The following is an 18,771-nucleotide window of genomic DNA, read 5'->3' on the forward strand; positions in this document are numbered from 1 at the left end:
TTTAAAGGGATCTTTTAACTGCCTTCTTCTGTCATTCATCTCTACCCCTTTTTTCTCGCTCATTTGCTCCACTCTTATGTCTTTTTCAGGCCTATCTGGAAACCCTGCAGATCTGGAGAAACGTAAACAACTATTTGGACAAAACTTGATTCCCCCCAAAAAGCCCAAGACCTTTTTAGAATTAGTGTGGGAAGCCCTTCAGGATGTCACACTCATCATCCTGGAGATCGCGGCCATCATCTCCCTGGTCCTGTCCTTCTATCGCCCCCCTGGGGAAGAAAATGAACGTGAGTATCTTGAACAGACCAGCATGACTCTGATCTGGGTTCTTTCCAGCACCACCAAAAAGCACTTAGTATTCATGTTGACAGATTATAGCTTTAAAATGCCCCCCCCCCGCATTATCCAGAGCGGGTTCTCCAAAGGAAACTAATAAGTAGCTAGTAAGCTATTCTTCCAAACTATCCTGATTCCAGGGTCTTTTCCCCCTTTTCCCATCAAATCCTTATTCAGAATGTCTTAAATCCTCTATGCTCACTCAACCAGCAAAGCCCTGCATCTCAGAGTTCCCCCAGTTGTGTGAGCATCATAGGAAGTCGTAGTGGGAACTACCATGTTGGCGGTCATAAGTTCTTTATATGTGACTTGCCTGTAATTTGTATTGATATGTTTCATGCTAGTCATTTGCTTCTTTTAGGTAAACATAAATAGTTATATTGGTGGTGAGATGACGCCCAATCCTGCTGTGCTCCAGTATCCTCAGAGGAGAGCTATTCTACCCAAGAGAATAGCTGTTATTCTCTTTCCCTGTCTTTCTATTCTGGGGGGTTGCAGAAGCACCACCCCCATTTTTAATGTCAACAAAAGCCCCTAGGTGACCCTTCTTTTCTCTACTTTCCCTGGGCTAGAGTGCGGTCTAGCCGTAACTAGCCCAGAAGATGAAGGGGAGGCAGAAGCCGGCTGGATTGAGGGGGCAGCCATCTTATTCTCAGTGATCATCGTGGTACTAGTGACTGCCTTCAATGATTGGAGCAAAGAGAAGCAATTCCGGGGGCTGCAGAACCGCATTGAAAAGGAACAGAAATTCTCCGTTATCCGAAATGGTCACATCATTCAGCTCCCTGTGGCTGAGATCGTGGTGGGGGACATTGCCCAAATCAAATACGGTAAGAGCTCTGTGTTTCTTGTACCTGTGCCACCCTCCCTATTTCAAGGCTAGGTCCTTTGGCATAAGGGAGCTGCTTGGAATTGCTGAGGACCCAAAAAGATAAGACCCCAAATTGTGTTAGCTTCTAGGTTAGAGTTTAAGGAGGTTATGGAAGAGAAATTCACAGAAAGCAGTAACTGAAACTCCCAAAGACTGTTAGACTGTACCCTGTGTGGCTTAGATTAAAAGTATATAATATTCAGGCCATGGGAATGTGTTTGGGGATCAGTAACTATTTGAATTTATAATACCCGGAATGGAGTCTTATCCCAGGTTGTCAGAGCTGAAGTTGTCTTTCAAATGCTCTCCAGATTCTCCCTGGGCCTTTGCCATATAGGCAGGGCCCATGGGAGCAGCCCTGAGATGGGGTTGGATGGTCCTTACCTACCCTCTTTCCCTGTTGCCCCTTCACCTCTGTGTACTAGGTGACCTGCTGCCTGCAGATGGAATCCTGATCCAGGGCAATGATCTCAAGATTGACGAGAGCTCTCTGACTGGGGAATCGGACCATGTCAAAAAGTCCCTGGAAAGAGACCCCATGTTGCTCTCAGGTATGGCCTCTGGCTACACCAGCTCCCATTCTACCTCCCCCCAGACAGTCAGCCACAGAGACCATATCCAGACCTTGCTCTCCCTTCTGGCCCTGCCTCAAGGGTCAGCTGAGGCAGTAGCATATTAGTGGGTTGAATACAAGGATATCAAGCAACCTATAAGAGGTTGCCTATGAAGCAGGTGCTATAAGGGCTCTGCTGGCTGGGGGTGGGTGGTGGGAAAGGAGCCTTACGCTAAAGCAGTTAGGCACATTGTTTTCCTTACCCCCCAGTTTGCTTGCTCTTGATCTTTTCCTACTATCTGCTGAGTATATCACTATCCACGGGAGAGGAAGAAAGAGGGATTGCTTTTTTCCAGGTCTATGTTTCACACCAAAGAATGGCCAGGTATAAAAAAAAAACAAACACTTCTCTTGTCTTCTTTCTCATTTAGGGACCCATGTCATGGAAGGTTCTGGCCGAATGGTAGTGACTGCTGTGGGTATCAACTCTCAGACTGGAATCATCTTTACCCTCTTGGGGGCCAGTGAGGGGGAAGAGGAAGAGAAGAAGAAGAAAGGTAAAGGGCTTTCGGGACGAGAGTCTTTTCCCTCCCACCCCCGTGGACAAACTAGGAAAGGGAGCAGGTCTGGATGCAGTACCTGGTTGGAAGAATCTGCAGGATGATGAGTGCAGATATCCAAACTCCTTGTTGAGCTAAGGGTATCATCCCTGGCTCCCCACAGTGCTCTAATGGAAACCAGATCCTGGCTCTAGGCTCCCCAGTCAGGTTGCATTGATTCCTGTGTCTATTGGTGGATTGTAAAGGGATGAGGTAGAAAGCCTGCCCCAAATGAGCTGGCGAGGTGCTCAACTCCCCTCTGTGTAGTCCTCCGACCCTTGCCCCTTTTTTCCTCAGATATGGGGGACTATATGAATCATCAAGGCTAAGGGAAAACTGTCCAGGAGAAGAAACTGGATTCCTGCTGAAACTATGGGCTGTCAGTGGAAGAGAGACACGGCCAGGAGAGTGGGAACAGAGAGGGAGTGTCTACCCCAAAGTTAGCCCTGTCTTTGCCATTCACTTGTTCCTGAAAGAAGGAAAAACAGAAGGCAAAAAAAGATAGCAAACCATATCTACACCTTTCCCTTAAGAATTCCTTCTTCCCTTGGAGGAGAGAAGGATTTCTACCAGTTGGCTGGAGGACCTTCTTGGGCTGTTTAGGGAAGGGGAGTTAATGAGAAGGAGACAAAACACATTCACTCAGGAACTAGACTATCCGTTTCTGCAGCTGCCTGCAAGTGAATAAGGAGGACGCTTGCTTGGCGCTGATAAACTGACATGGAGGCACCTTGCAGGGCCTTTGCCACCAGGCAGAAACAGTTCAAACCTTTCGCTTCCTAACCCCCACCCCATTTCTCCAAGTGGTGTGACTCAGGCTGGGAGCACCCTCCCAACAGCAGCTGTGCTCCAGGAGAAAGCAGCTCAGAAGTGGGTGTGCACTCACCTGCATGAGTGGCCTGGTCCATACCCCAAGGATTCATGAGAGCCCTTAATGAAGATGGAGGTAAACAGATGTGAGCTTCCTTTACATTCCCTTTCCTGCAACTCAGCCCCTTTGCTGTTGCCCTTTTGGGCTCTGAGCAGGACCGAAGCATTGGATATCTGATCTCTTAATAGTCACTTTGGGTCTCCACCCCATTTTTTTCTTTCTTGTTCAAACAGGTAAAAAACAAGGAGTCCCTGAAAATCGCAACAAAGGTAACCTTTCCACCCACTCATTTACCATCTCTACCTGCCCACACTCAAACCAGGCCTTCCCAGGCCATCTGCCTCCTCCCTTTTCCTCTCCATAAATTTGTTATCTGCTGCTGTGGCCCAGATGCCTTATCCTGAGGAAGGTGCAGAGATTTGGGGGTGGTCTCAAGCTCTCAAACCCAATCTAAGATGGGACGACAGCATCCTCTGCTGTTGGCTCAAGGAACTTTTTGTCAATCTTGGAGAGCCTGTGAGATTGATCTGCTCTTCCCAGGGTGCTGAACTCTTTGCTTCACTGCCCTAGGCCAGATTTAAACAACAACGGTCATCGGTTTCTGGGTTGGAAGACTTCAGGGTCCTTATGGTGGAAGGAGTTGGGATGGGCAGTCCCTGCACCCTCCTCTGTTGGCTTCCTCGTCGGTGTCCTCTTCTGATCTGGATTCCTTCTCAGCTAGTCTTCTCGGGGGTGGAGAGAGCCCTTTCTCCGTGACCTCGCTCCCCACCTCTTTCTTTGTTCTCTCCACAGTCTGTTTTCTTCCTCCTAATCTGATGTGTGTTGCTTTTTTGGTGGCTGTGTTTACATCCTGTCTCTGTCTTGTTTGTGAGTCTGACAGCAGAGACAGTATCTCAGGAAGGGCATCTAACCAAAGGAGTCGAGCTCTGCAGGGGTGAAATTGGAGGGGTGCCAGGAACCAGCAAGAACTGCTCTCTTGAGACAGCTTCTAGAGATTTTTTCCTTTTGTAACGCACATCATAGTAGTTTTTAGAAATAAAGGCATCATGTCGGAGAACCAGGGCTCCACAGAAATAATTCTTTAATTTTAGATTTCTTTAACTCTTCTTTTTAAAGCAAAGTGGATTTATATGTCTGTCTTTATCCTGGCTTTCTCTCATTCCAGGGAGTCCCTCACACCAGCTTCTTCCCTTTTCCCCTAGGTCCCACTCCGTACCTCCCTACCTTCATCAGACAGGGGAGAAAAGAGATTTCCTTCCCCTATCGTTCAACTAATACGAGAGGGAACTGGAAAATACCCTGTGTCTGGGGTCCGTGTTTCTTCCTTGACAGTCGATATAGATATAGATATAGATATAGATATAGATTAGATATAGATATAGTGAGAGAGAGATGAAGTTTTCAAAGAGCCGACTAGGACCCTTATGCTCTAGGAATATCTACCAGCCTTCCCCTTCAGCCCCTTTCTGCAGTAAAGATTCACTATATTAAGCACTGAATTCTGGGAAGGATGGTTGTTGGTAATAGCACTTAGTGGCATGACTAATCCTTTTGCTGGAATAAACCTGGCTTGGGACTCTGAGGTAGTGCCAGGAAGCTGCCACTGAAGTGGAAATCCATACCCTAAAAGCACCATATTTCACCTCCAGTTGTTAAGATATCATTCCAAAAGCCCTAATAGAGGGTCAGAGTCAAGTTCCCTGTCTGGCATGGGGTGAGGGTGGTCAGATCTGATGTCAGGGGTCCAAGGTATATTCCAGGAATAAGACAGAAGGATTTGTTAGTTTCCACTTGCCTGCTACTCAGTGCTACTACCTTGCCTGCTTACCTGTCCTATTTGTGTGTACACCCTAGCAAAGACTCAGGATGGAGTGGCCTTGGAAATCCAGCCACTCAACAGCCAGGAGGGGATCGACAATGAGGAAAAGGAGAAGAAGGCAGCCAAGCTGCCCAAAAAGGAGAAGTCGGTGCTGCAGGGCAAGCTGACGCGCTTGGCTGTACAGATTGGGAAAGCTGGTGAGTAGGGTGGAGCTTTCTTGGTTTGTTTATCAGTGCTATTCTGGATCCTCGCTACTTTGCTTGCCTTCTTTCTACACCAGCCAGGTCTGGCAGAAAGAAGCTGAAAATTCCAAGTGGCTAGTGCAGTCCAGGTAGCTGTGTCTCTCTCTGCGACTGTTTAGCTTTTGCAGAGAGAGATGTTTTCCTGTGTGTTAGGGTTAAAGGCGCAAACAAATGGGAGATTTACATTAGCAAGAAGGAAGACTTCAATAGCTACTCACCTGCTTGTGTGTTGGCTTGTAAATTCCTTAACGGTAGAGAAGGCTGTTGTTTGCTGAGGGCAATTCCCTAGCATAGGAATGGCCAGGCATAGAGCAATCAGTTCAGAATAAGGACTGGAGGGAAAAGGAAGACAGTGATTAAAGAGGCGCTTTGCAGAGCAGAGGTCAGTAAAGGCACTCCTGTGCATTGTGAGAGGAAGCAGCTTCTCCATCGCTCGCCTCTGCACTCTCCTCTCTCCTGCCTTCTTTCAGTGGTGGGGTGGGGCGGGGGATTTAGAGGAAGCAACAAAGGAAGATCGCTCCTTCAGCGCACATATCCCTTAAACTAGTCTTTTTCCACTGTTTATTTGCTGACCTCACCTCTCTGTTTACTACAGTACGTTTCTGTGTGGGGCCTGAGATTCTGCGTTTCTAACCATCCCCCAGGCGATGGCAGTGCTTGCTGCTCTGCTAAGCACACATTGAATAGCGAGAATCTATGCTGTCCACTACTGCAGCCACTAGCCATGTGTGGCTGTTTCCGTTTAAATTAATGAAAATTAATGAAATTAATGAGAATTAGATATAGTTAAACATTCAGCTCCTCAGTCACATTAACCTATTTCAGTTGGTCAATAACCACATGTGGCTACTGGCTGCCATATTGGACAGTGCAAATAGAGAACGTTTTAAGCACCACAGAGAGTTTTATAGAGTGTCAGTCTGGCCTATTCATCCAGTTCTAGTACCTAGCTAATTTTGACCACCATGAAGTCTCTTGCATATAAACAATACACACATGAGGGACTTCCCTGGTGGCGCACTGGTTAAGAATCCGCCTGCCAATGCAGGGGACACGGGTTCAAGCCCTGGTCCGGGAAGATCCCACATGCCGCAGAGCAACTAAGCCCGTGCGCCACAACTACTGAGCCTGCGCTCTAGAGCCCTTGTGCCACAACTACTGAAGTCCGCGCACCTAGAGCCCTGTGCTCCGCAGCAAGGGAAGCCACCGCAATGAGAAGCCCGCACACCGCAACAAAGAGTAGCCCCTGCTCGCCGCAACTAGAGAAAGCCTGCGCGCAGCAACTAAGACCCAATGCGGCCAAAAATCAATTAATTAATTTTTAAAAAGAAAAACACAGTACACAGATGAGATAAATTGCAAGTGTGGAATCAAATTGCTGAGCCTGGCACACGGGTTTGAAGCATTAAACAGATCCTACTGTTGTGCTCCTAATCCCTAGCTTATTCTTTAGGGAGGACAAGCCACCTGAGGGCTAGCCACTGGTCTCCTCTGTTTATTCATTTCACACATCATCTAGACCAAGGACCAGGGGGAAGCAAGTGAGGTGCCTGGCACCACCCTGACAGTGAACGCCTTCTTAAATTTTGCAGCCTAGGTGCCTTGCTTGCCTCACCTCTTAGGGCTGACCCTGATGAAGCAAAGTACAAAAGAATATGCTTTCAATGATACAATCACCTGTAGCCTTGTTCTGATCCCTCTGAATCACTGGACCCTCAGGCAAAGCAAAGACACAAATCAAACTATGATTTGAAGTGGAACTTTTCCCAGATATTGTGCCACAGGTAGATACAGATGCCCTCAGAGCAGCCAGGCAGCACCCAAGGCAGTTGGAACCCCTAGACCAGTTGTTTTCTGATCTTGAGCAGATTCTTCCATTGTAGGATATGTAGGATGACCGACTATCCCAGTTTGCTTGACACTTTCTCAGTTTTAGCACGGAAAGTCCCACAGCCCAGGAAACTGCTCAGTCGCAGGCAAACCAGGATGGTCGGTCCGCCTCCAGTGTGCTATACCAAGACCTCTCTGTGCCTTAGAGAGACACAGAAAAGGGGATGATAATAGTAACATCTCACAGGATCGTTGTGAGGATTAAATGAGTTAATACCTGTGACGTGCTTGCCTGACTCATAGTAAGCACTATATTAATAGTTGTTATTATTGTCATCTTCTGTCTGTGCCATGTCAGGAGAAAGGTTGGGAAGCACCGCTCTAAGGGTTAGTTATGTAGGTGATGTGCTAACACCATAGGGGCAACACTGTGAACAAGTTGTGAATTGCCTGACATTCTCAGGCTACTAGGGAAGAAGTTAAAATTGATAAACTACTAGGAAATAGGCACCTATAGTCACTACATTATGATTTGTAGGAAGAGAGTAGGTCTGAGATAGAAGCATAGAATGCTATTTTAGAAAACTAGACCAATCCTCTTATTTATGAATGAGGAAATAGGCCCAGAGAGGGTCAAGACCAGTCAGAAGCCACAAGTCAAGTTAGTGCAGTGCTGAGAATAGCACCCCTGTCTTTAGGATGCAAAGCCACCTCTCTCCCCTACACTGTAATGTACAAGCGCCAGATAATGGATAGGGGCTTTGGGTATGACTTAGAGAGTCATTTTAAAAATGGATAGCAAAGGCTACAATTTATGCCACCCATCTCTGGCTAGGGCCCTAGGAATACCCTGAAGCCTGGGTTCATTTGACTTGTTTCCTGGACAGGTCTGATCATGTCTGCAATCACAGTTCTCATCCTGATTCTGTACTTTGTGATCGACAACTTTGTGATCCAGCGCAAACCATGGCTGGCTGAGTGTACTCCCATCTACGTCCAGTACTTTGTCAAGTTCTTCATCATTGGCATCACTGTGCTGGTGGTGGCTGTGCCAGAGGGGCTGCCACTGGCAGTCACCATTTCACTGGCTTACTCTGTGAAGGTGAGACTGGAATGAAACTGTGTCTTCTTTCAGAGCAGAGACCAGAGGGGAGGGTACCGTGTAGCCTCTGGGATGGGCCACTCTGTCTTCATAAACTCTGGGTGATGCCTTCAGGAGCAGAAGCCACTGGCACTTTGGAAGGACCATCTGGATCAGTTGCATCAACATTTAAGTAATCCAGTAGAATCTTAAGAGTATTTACAAAAATGGTATCCTGCATTTTTGTGTGGGACCAGAGAATGAAATGTGGAGAGATGCTGGCTAGGAAGTGGCCTTTGACCTGTATTTGGGAAGTCTTTTCTCTTCTCCTTTGTAGAAAATGATGAAAGACAATAACCTGGTACGGCACTTGGATGCTTGTGAAACAATGGGCAATGCCACGGCCATCTGCTCCGATAAGACAGGCACATTGACCATGAACCGCATGACTGTGGTGCAGGCTTATATCGGAGAAACCCGTTACCATCAAATCCCAAGCCCTGATGTCCTTGTGCCCAAGGTCCTGGACCTTCTTGTCAATGGTATTTCTATCAACAGTGCCTACACCTCCAAGGTTCTGGTAAGCGTTTCCTTTGCCAGGACACTTAAAATGGGTAGGTGGAGGGAACCATTCATTTTCTCTTGTTTATTCTGCCTGAATTGCCATCCCACATCCCATTTCCCACTCCCCAGTGAACATGTTTGGGGTGAAACTAGGAAATAATCCATGGGAGTAGATTGGGGGATGGGAGGGCAAGGGGGAGGCAGGTAGGAATCTATGGCTATGAAATGACCTCCAATCGCCAGGTAAAGGTAGTATGTCTAAAAAGAACTTGGGACTTCTCTGGCAGTCCACTGGTCAAGACTTCGCCTTCCAATGAAGGGGGTGTGTGTTCGATCCCTGGTCGGGGAGCTAAGATCCCTCCCACATGCCTCGGGGCCCAAAAACCGAAACAAAAAACAGAAGCAATATTGTAACAAATTCAATAAAGACTTTAAAAATGGTCCACGTCAAAAAATCTTAAAATAATAAAAATAAATAAATAAAAAGAGACCTCATGCTGGTCAGGAGTAAATTACTCAGTTTCTAGAAACTAAGAGAGAGTGTTAGAATAAGACCCACACAGGGTGAGACACCAGCACCACTCCCAGGGCAACTAAAAAATCCCCAAGCCCTGGGTGGCTCAGGGACCACAGTCGGCACCCCCACGGGCCCTGGGTACATGTGTGAAAGCCTCGAGCGGAGTCCTTCCCTTCCTAGGTTCTCTCCCCAGCTTCGGCACCTCATCCAACACTCCCACGTGTGTTTTTCCTCTCAGCCTCCGGAGAAGGAGGGCGGCCTGCCGCGGCAGGTGGGCAACAAGACCGAGTGCGCCCTGCTGGGCTTCGTCACGGACCTGAAGCAGGATTACCACGCCGTGCGCAGTGAGGTGCCCGAGGAGAAGCTCTACAAGGTGTACACCTTCAACTCGGTGCGCAAGTCCATGAGCACCGTCATCGAGAAGCCCCGCAGTGGCTACCGCATGTACAGCAAGGGTGCTTCTGAGATCATCTTGCGCAAGTGAGCGCCCCTCCCCCGCTTCTTCCTCCCTGCAGGATCCTCCCCTCAGGGAGGTCAGGGTGCCAGGCCTCACACTGAATCCACCTGGATGATGAGTGAACCCTCCTTCCAGGCGGTGACATCATGACTAACATCTGAGCTTGGTTCAGGCCAAGCCTTGCTGTTAAGTACTTTGGATACTGTACTTACTCTTCACAGCTCAGCGAGGTAGATGCTGTCATTATCCCTGTTTTACGGATGAGAATTCAGAGGTGCTGGGAAGTTCAGTAACTTGCTGGAAGTGATACAGCTCTTAGTGGCACAGCCACGGTTCAGACCTAGGCAATCCAAACTTCCATTTCCTATTCTGAAAAGAGATAATAATACCCACCCATCTCACAGGGTTACTCTGATTAAGTGATTAAATGTATGTAAAATGCCTTGCACATAGCAAGTATTGATACTAGAAATGTTAGTTCTGCGTTCCCTTTTCCTTTTTATTCTCAATTCTGATCACATGAAGTTGCATAATCAAAGTGGCTAGATGATCCATAGGTCATTAAAAGGTGACCTACGTGGATCACCTACGTGGATATAGGGCCAGTAGCTTGGTGCCCCAGCTTGGCTTGAGCCACCCCCTTTCGAGTGACACGTTCTTGTTGAGAACACCCTCTGCACTGAGCACTCTAGATACTGAGGATTGAGAAAGTGTCTCTACCTTTGTGAAGCTCAAAGGAGCAGGCAATCCACAAATGACCCTTGATATCGTATCCACATAAGAGTAGGAGCAGACAACATGGGAGAATCAAATGCTCTGCCCACCTAGACGTTACCCACCTACTGGCCACCCCACCTTGGAAAAAGGGGCTCAGCTTTGGGTTATGAGTGGAGATTTATGGCCACACGACAGTGTCTTTAGGAGTAATGCCGAGTGGCCAGAATGTCTGTAAATGACCATGCAAGCACATGGGGGGATGCTGCTTTCTGACTGTGTGCCCCACCAGGTGTAATCGAATCCTGGACAAGAAAGGAGAAGCAGTGCCGTTCAAGAATAAGGACCGAGATGAGATGGTCCGCACCGTCATCGAGCCCATGGCCAGTGAGGGACTCCGGACTATCTGCATAGCTTATCGGGATTTCAATGACGGAGAGCCCCCATGGGACAATGAGAGCGAAATCCTCACTGAACTGACCTGTATTGCAGTGGTGGGCATTGAGGATCCTGTGCGCCCAGAGGTGAGGCTTTGACTTGAAAAAAGGGCTAGGAAACATGAATGGAAGTCTTACAGTGGCCCCGGCCCATGCGCCGGCCCAGTGTGACCTAATGCGAGGCCACCCAGGAGTTGCAGGAACTGGGGTACTAGCTCCATTTCTAGTTGTAACTTAGGAAACTTAGGCAAGTTTCCTAACTGTTTCTCATTTGCTGGGATAGATGTGTCTGTGCTTCCTGCTTCACAGAACTGCTGTAGAGTACTGAACTCATAGAAAGTGGCATTCCTACGGTTCATGCTGTCTGAGGGGTAAGAAGCATAGGTTTTACTGGGATTATTGTTTGGTACTCAAGAATCGTCAGGAGATGGAATTAACTGGAACACCAGCTTTGTGTCTAGCCACCTTCTTTCAAGCAACACATTCTTGTTGAGCACCCCTAGAATAGCTAAGCACCACTCTCAATTGTAGGGCATTGAAAAAGTCTCTGCTTCTAAGAAGTTCAGACCAATGGACTATCAACCATCAAGACCCAGAGGCATGACAGTGTGTCGTGCATTTGGGAAACTTAAAAGAATTGGTATTGTTGGAGTATGTGCCAGGGGGGTGGAAGGTGGTTAAAACTTCTGCTAGAAAGGAAGGCAGTGGCAAAATCTCAAAAGGCCAGGCGTGCCCTGCTAAGAAATCTAGATTGTGAGTGGGAGAGTAAGCTTTCACACCCGGCTCCTGAAGCAAATTTCCCCTTCAACTCATGACACAATAAGGCAAATTCAAATGTGAGTATCATGGATAGGACAGAAGCAAGGTGGCACCAAGCGATATAAAAATGACCAGACTTAGCCCACGCCCCATGGTTCTGCTTCCAGGGTGCCTCTCCGCTGTCCACCATGAGGGGACAACTGAACAGGAACAGCCTACCAGGCCTCGCCACCCCCACCTCCTCCATTCCTCTTGCCTCACTCTCCACAGGTGCCGGAAGCTATTGCCAAATGCAAACGAGCTGGTATTACTGTCAGAATGGTGACAGGTGACAACATCAACACAGCCCGGGCCATCGCCACCAAATGTGGCATTGTGACACCTGGGGATGACTTTCTGTGCTTGGAGGGCAAAGAATTCAACCGACTCATCCGAAACGAGAAGGGAGAGGTGGGTCTTGGGTGGGAGGAATCAGGGCCTCCTTTATTAGGCGAGGGCTGGTTCACGTGTAAGGCATCTGGGACAGGTGGGAGGAAGTGGGTGGTTTTTAAACTAAAATCTATTCATAGTGAGATGTCCCTTTTACCAAAGCTGTTCAGACAGTAAAACTGGATTTTTTTCTTCTCACTATCTTCATTCACAAGCCATCTTTTGAGACAGTGTCACTAACCTTTCATGTCTTTCCATTTTTTTCAATTGTGGGATGATTCTGTACTGATTTCCTTCTACCTCACCCCTCCTATGTCACTGCCTTGTGACTGACAGTGGCACAGGTTGGTAGGAGGACATGGTCTGGGTGTGGAGCAGGCCAGAGCTACATTAGGTCAATGTAGATATTGAACCTAAGACCTCAGAAGCACTACTTTAGCCACCTGAGCCAACAGCTAACCCTGGCCCACCTCTGTCAAGGGTCTAAGAAATGCGGAATTGGGGCTTCCCTGGTGGCGCACTGGTTGACAGTCCGCCTGCCGACGCAGGGGACACAGGTTCGTGCCCCGGTCCGGGAAGATCCCACATGCCGCGGAGTGGCTGGGCCCGTGAGCCATGGCCACTGAGCCTGCGCGTCCGGTGCCTGTGCTCCGCAACGGGAGAGGCCACAGCGGTGAGAGGCCCGCGTACCGCAAAAAAAAAAAAAAAAAAAAAAAAAGAAATACGGAATTGGCTCCCAGGTAGGGAATTGGCAGGAAAAAGAAGACAAGCGGGGCCTGAATGGTCACCATCCGTGAATCTGCCCTGGAGCCTGAGTTGGCTGCTTCACCTCCACTGGAGGCCAGGATAACACTCCCCCGGGGGCCATGGAATACCAGTTCTCCCAGAAGCTCAGCGTGGGTAAAGAAGTAAGATTTTCCCAGATGGCTGTTCTGAGCTTGACTGACCCAGGTGTGGTCTGGTGTTGGCAGGTAGAGCAAGAAAAGCTGGACAAGATCTGGCCTAAGCTCCGGGTGCTGGCGCGATCCTCCCCCACTGACAAGCACACACTGGTGAAAGGTGAGGCTGGTTCCTGAGGAGGTACCTAGGATAGAGGAAGGCAGGCGGGGATGAACACAGATCAGAGCCATCAACCAAAGCAACTCTCCTGTCCTGAGTAGGGAGGTCCTAGGAGAGCTTCCCCGCTCATGGGAAGAACATACAGTTTAGCAAACATCTGAGTCCCTGGTGAGTATAAGATATATAATATAATAAAGTTGTTTTTAAACACTATCCTATCTTGTTTGTTGATAGTACTGTGAATTAGACAGTACAGGTTAAGCTAGTCCCATTTTGCAAATAAGGAAGTTTGAGGCTGAGACAACAAGTAACCTATCCAAATTGCCCAACTGGTAAGTGGAAGTGTTACCATTCAATCCCTGGGTCTCTGCCTTCAAATCATCCAGTGCTTTTTCTACCACATAATAGCTGCCTTGGGGCACCGGACAGGATATTCGACAAGGTCAGACTTTCTTAGCTTAGAGTGCTACCCGTGAAACAATTTACTGCCATCAGGTGACGCTACAGAACCTCTAGCATTGGGAAAAAAAGAAGGAAAGAGCGTAGAAAGGGAGGTGGTGGCAGGGACCGGAGAGGAAGACCATAAAACTGCCTTTCATGGGGAAATGGCCTCAGATGGCACATGTGGAACTCACTGTAGTGTGTCTGTTTTTCCCAGGCATCATCGACAGCACTGTTGGGGAACAGCGGCAGGTGGTGGCTGTCACTGGGGATGGCACAAATGATGGGCCGGCTCTGAAGAAAGCAGATGTTGGTTTTGCCATGGTAAGCAGCTCAGCATAGTGTGTCTCTCTGCTGCAAGCTGCCTCCTCCAGTGGGAAGCCAGGACAGGCTTCTGGTAACCTGCTGCTTCCCGTACCTTCACATCCCCCTTTGTACTCTTTCTCTAACTCCATCTCGCCTCCCTACCTGGCCAATAATAATATGTATAATGAGGGACCCATCAAGTATGAAGGCAGGGAAATCATGAGGTATCATTACCCAGCAAAGCAAGACCAACTGAAACTTGCCCATGGACATGATGGTATTGTCTGCCTAGGCACACTATGGAAAATTCACATTCTATATGGAAAATGTGCACTCTATAGTTAGCACTGTTCGTCACTCTGCTTTTCACTTGTGAGGCCCGGAGCATCAGAGTCACTTGGAAAGTTCATTTAAAATCATATATTCCAAGGTTCCACAGTCGGCTATCTTGATTCAGTAGCATCTGAGCTGGGTCCCAGAAGTGTTTGGATTTTCTGAACAGGTACACTTATTGATTCAAATGCTCAGGGACATTTAGAAGTCCCCGGATTGCAAAGTACATTCTCACACTCAAGTAACTTATGATTGTAAGCTTCCCATACACATTGAACTGTTGGTGATTTTTAAGAAGTGGAAGAAGATTCAAGAAGAAATCTGTCTTTAGGGTGCTCTCTTTAGCCAAAAGATAAATTTAAAAAGTTTTTACTCTAGGAAATTTCAAGAATATACAAAAATAGAATAGTTTATTGAATCCTCATGTATCTGTCACCCAGCATCAAATATCAACACTTGGCCAATCTTGGCCCACACATACACATTTCCCCATCTACACCTGAATTACTCTGAAGCATATCCAAGATATTATGTCATTTCATCCAGTATGTGTCTCTGGAAAATATATATGTATCAATAAAATATCTAAAAGAATCATAGTACCATTGTCTCACAACAAAATTGATTCTTTACTATCATTAGATATCTAGTCAGTGTTCACATTTCCCCAAATGCTTCATAAATGTTGTTTTAATAGATTATTTTTCTAAATCAGAATGCAAACAAGATCCATACGTTGCAATTGGTTGATATATCTCTTGAATCTATTAATCTATAACAGTATGTCCTGAAGTGTGCTCTTCCTTCCAACTCTACCTGGAAACCTACAGAAATGCAGATTCTCAAGCCTCACTCCAGATCTACTGAATCAGAAAGCTTGGAGTTGGGGCCCAGCAGTCCATGTTTTAACAGTCCCTCTGGGTGACTCTGACACATCATAAAGTTCAGCAGCCACTGACCCTGTAGGATCTATGTGTCAGGGGTCACCAAGACCACCCTTTTGTGCATTCACTGGAAGGACTCAGGGGACTCAGCATACAGCTGTACTCATGGTTCAGGTTTAGTCCATTGGTATAGTAAGAATCTAGTAAGGCAGAAAGTCACAGGTAGAGTCTGGAATCCACACGCAGGGTCCCTTATGATCTCTTCCTCCCATGAGGGGTCACAAAGAGCACCTTCTTCCCCCAGCAATGAAAATGCAGCAATACGTGTGATGTTTCTGCCCAGAGAAACCCACCAGAGACTTGGTGTCGTAGGTTTTTATTGGGGTTGGTCGTATAGGCACCTTCTGCCTAGCATGTGCTAAGATTCCAGACTTCCAGAAGGAAGTAGGTTTTCAGTGGAAACCATATGTTTGGGCACAGTCTAGGCACAGTGAATCACTAATTAATTTTCAGTTAATTATTGACTGAGAGCCAAGTTTCCAGGTGCTAGCCGAGGGCCAACCTTGCAAACAGAACATTCTCAAGAAAGCAGTCTCAGGCCTGCTATGTAACTCTTTTCTGCACAATCCCTTTCCATCTTTTTTTCTAGCTACTTAGTTTTGAAGGAATAAGGTTGTTTTTCTACATAGAATATCCCATGGCAGGGATTTTGTTGATTGTATCCCTATAGTGTCCTTTAACCTGTTCTTTCAGCCCTTGTATTTCCTATAAACTAGTACTTAGTTCTATGAGCAATCAGATTCTACATCCCATCTTTCATTAGGGGTTGCAAAATGACAATGTTCTGATTTTCTTTATTTATTAACTTGAATACTTCTGTAAAAAGAAATTTGCCCTCGTCGATTATTTGGTTACTGTGAGGTTCACTTCCTACATGAAAGACAGGTTAAATGCTTGATTTTTTCTCCCTTTATTAACCAGTTTTCAAAATAATGAGTTGACTTTTTAGGATCCTCCAAAGGTGACCAATGAGTTGTTCACTTTTTAAACTTACTAAACTACTAAAAGTTAATTGTCTGTTTTTTTTAAATATCATTATGAGCTCATGGTTTTAAGTATATGTGATATGTTTTGATCCATTGCCCTTATTATTATTCTGATGTTTATACTGACCCATCATTAACCTCTTCAACACTGCTAAGTCCTTTGGGTACAACCTCAGTTGTCTTTAATAGCTTTCTTGGTCTCTTGCATGATAAGATGTTCCAGATTCATCATGCATATTTCTTGTCCTAGATCTAGAATCATCCACTTCTCAAAGGAGTTCTGCTTCATTTCAGTGAGAAATGATATTTAGAGAACACAATCTGAATGTCAGGATGTTCCTTACTTCTTAGTAAATTATTGTTTCTAGAACTTTTCAGTGGACAAAGCTAGGAAATATGTCTTTTATGTCTCTTTTTGCTTTTGTGTTTCTTTGTTTTAAAGATAAATACTTCATGAATCCATATTGGCATTTCCAATTCAAATTTAGATTTCTAGAACTCTAACTTCCTATTTTACTCCCCTGATTTTATATTTATCGCTTAAGCTGAAAAGTTTGATTCCTAATGGCTTAACATAATTATTATTTGCTTTATCCTAAAATATATGTAATAGTCTCAAAATAGCAATAATAATACAATTACTCTACTAAAAACAGTTAAAGATTTTTCTTGTAGTTCTTTTTATCCTGTAGGTATATCCTAACATCAAGTTACTGTGTTTTTCAAAAAGTCATTTGGAACTTTTCCCTTGGTATGGTTGTGCTACCAACTGGTTATACCAGTTCATTTATATCATGGGGTTTTTTTTCTTCCATTTTTGAGATTGCTTATTTTAAACTTAATTTTGTTTTATACTTGTATAAAGTAGTTACATAATTCTAAAGTAAAATATACCAACAAGGTCTATTCATAGAAGTCTAGCTTCTATCCCTATCACCTCCACGCTGTTGCCTCCATCTTAATCCCACAGATAACTTACTTCTTTGATTTTTGGTTTATCTTTCTGTTTGCTCCTTTAAAATACAATCAAATGTGTAGTGTATTTATATCCCACTCTCTTAGATAAGTGATACTTATCTATATCTATCTATATACACACTATATACTCTTTTTTCCACCTTGCTTCTTTTAATTTAACAACCTAACTTAGAGATTATTCTGCAGTAGTACATATATAAAGATACTCTTTCTTTCTTTCTTTCCGTCCTTTCTCTTTACAGTGCATGGTACAGCATTGTGTGCATGTGTTAGAGAACTTTTTGATGGGGAAATTTAATTGTATAGTCTATCTAACAGATATTCATTTGTTGCAATCTGGATAGGAAAATAATACTGCCAGGTAAATGGTACAAATAATCTACTAGTGCAGGTCAGATTCACAAACAAGCCCCTCTGTAGGTTACAGGGGTTGTAAGACATGGAATAGAAGAATAGGCTGGGGATGTAAGGGACAGCTTTGCCAAGCAAGCAGGGCTTAATTAATTGAATAGAACCTTAAGGACAGATAGGATTTAAATAGATGGGGAAAGAGGATGTTCCAGGCTTGGAGAAAAGGGTGTAAGTAGAAGACTGGACTCTAGAAGTAAATGAGAGATTCAGGGAATTGTGAATAAAGCAGTAGGTTTTGAGCAGAAAGATATAGCAGGTTGGAAAATGAACCAGAGTTCACTTGTTGAGGGCTTTGACTACCAGACTAGAAAGTTTACTGTTTCTAAAACACTGCTTTCAACCACTGATCTTTCTATTTAGAAACCTTTGGTGGTTCCCCAGTGACAGGATTTTGAATAAGGACAGGACATCTGAACTGTACTGCCAGACTACTCCTCCTGGGAAAAAATGTAGAGTAACTTCAAGGTGCGGGAGAGATAAGGATTTAAATTAAATATTGGCAGTGGCAAAAGAAATTTTAAAATTTAGAGGTAGAACAGATAGGACTTTTTCTCTATCTTCTAATTATTTTCTAAGGTGGGGAAGTAGGAGGGACGGGAGAAAGGAATATCAGAGATAACTGTAATTTCCAGTCTGAGTTCAGGAGTAAGGTGGAGGCATCATGGCCCAGTCCCCTTTCCCACAGAGTGACAGTGACACATTTTCCCTTCATTTTCTTTTTGGGAGAGAAGACCGCTCAAAATATGGTGGTTTAGTCTGTAGGATTTGTGTGGCTAGTGTGCCCTCTAGTGTTTATGCTGAGTTCTGAAGCTTCTTGGAGGTCAAGATATGAGTTCAGAATGTGCATGAATTTTGTCCAGTTCCTCACTGTTTTCCTTCCCCTTCTTACCTCAGGGTATTGCAGGCACGGATGTGGCAAAGGAGGCCTCTGACATCATCCTAACAGATGACAACTTCACCAGCATCGTGAAGGCAGTGATGTGGGGACGAAACGTCTACGATAGCATCTCCAAGTTCCTACAGTTCCAGCTCACTGTCAACGTGGTGGCTGTGATCGTGGCCTTCACTGGAGCCTGTATCACCCAGGTGAAGGGAATGTGGGGTGAGCTGAGATGGGAGGGATGAGGCTGGGGCTAAGGAACAGGGGGTGCGGGGTACAGTATGTCGACTGAGGAGTAAGAACCAGAGTTTCCGAAGGGGTGTTGGGGCAGGAATAGCTCTACTAGGTCTCCAT

General features: G+C 45.8%; 1 protein-coding gene across 8 annotated transcripts in view; it reads left to right on the top strand.

Annotated features, from left to right (window-relative positions):
• ATP2B4 (ATPase plasma membrane Ca2+ transporting 4) overlaps positions 1–18,771 on the top strand; it is a 104,421-nt gene that overhangs the window by 55,766 nt on the left and 29,884 nt on the right. For 7 of the 8 annotated variants that reach the window (XR_009536739.1, XM_060129054.1, XM_060129072.1 and 4 more), the window contains exons 3-16: positions 90–287; positions 909–1,166; positions 1,633–1,758; positions 2,192–2,317; positions 3,464–3,499; positions 5,085–5,246; positions 8,009–8,223; positions 8,540–8,782; positions 9,522–9,763; positions 10,747–10,978; positions 11,921–12,100; positions 13,051–13,138; positions 13,797–13,903; positions 18,432–18,623. Coding sequence is in view for 7 of the 8 variants with exons in the window: in XM_060129054.1 (XP_059985037.1) it covers positions 90–287; positions 909–1,166; positions 1,633–1,758; positions 2,192–2,317; positions 3,464–3,499; positions 5,085–5,246; positions 8,009–8,223; positions 8,540–8,782; positions 9,522–9,763; positions 10,747–10,978; positions 11,921–12,100; positions 13,051–13,138; positions 13,797–13,903; positions 18,432–18,623 (2,405 nt within the window). In the remaining variant the exon portion in view is untranslated. The remainder of the gene's footprint in view (positions 1–89; positions 288–908; positions 1,167–1,632; positions 1,759–2,191; positions 2,318–3,463; positions 3,500–5,084; positions 5,247–8,008; positions 8,224–8,539; positions 8,783–9,521; positions 9,764–10,746; positions 10,979–11,920; positions 12,101–13,050; positions 13,139–13,796; positions 13,904–18,431; positions 18,624–18,771) is intronic. The other variant, XM_060129026.1, reaches the window with a different exon arrangement.

This window comes from Lagenorhynchus albirostris, chromosome 2 (genome assembly GCF_949774975.1).
Source record: "Lagenorhynchus albirostris chromosome 2, mLagAlb1.1, whole genome shotgun sequence".
In the NCBI taxonomy this organism is placed as follows: domain Eukaryota; kingdom Metazoa; phylum Chordata; class Mammalia; order Artiodactyla; family Delphinidae; genus Lagenorhynchus; species Lagenorhynchus albirostris.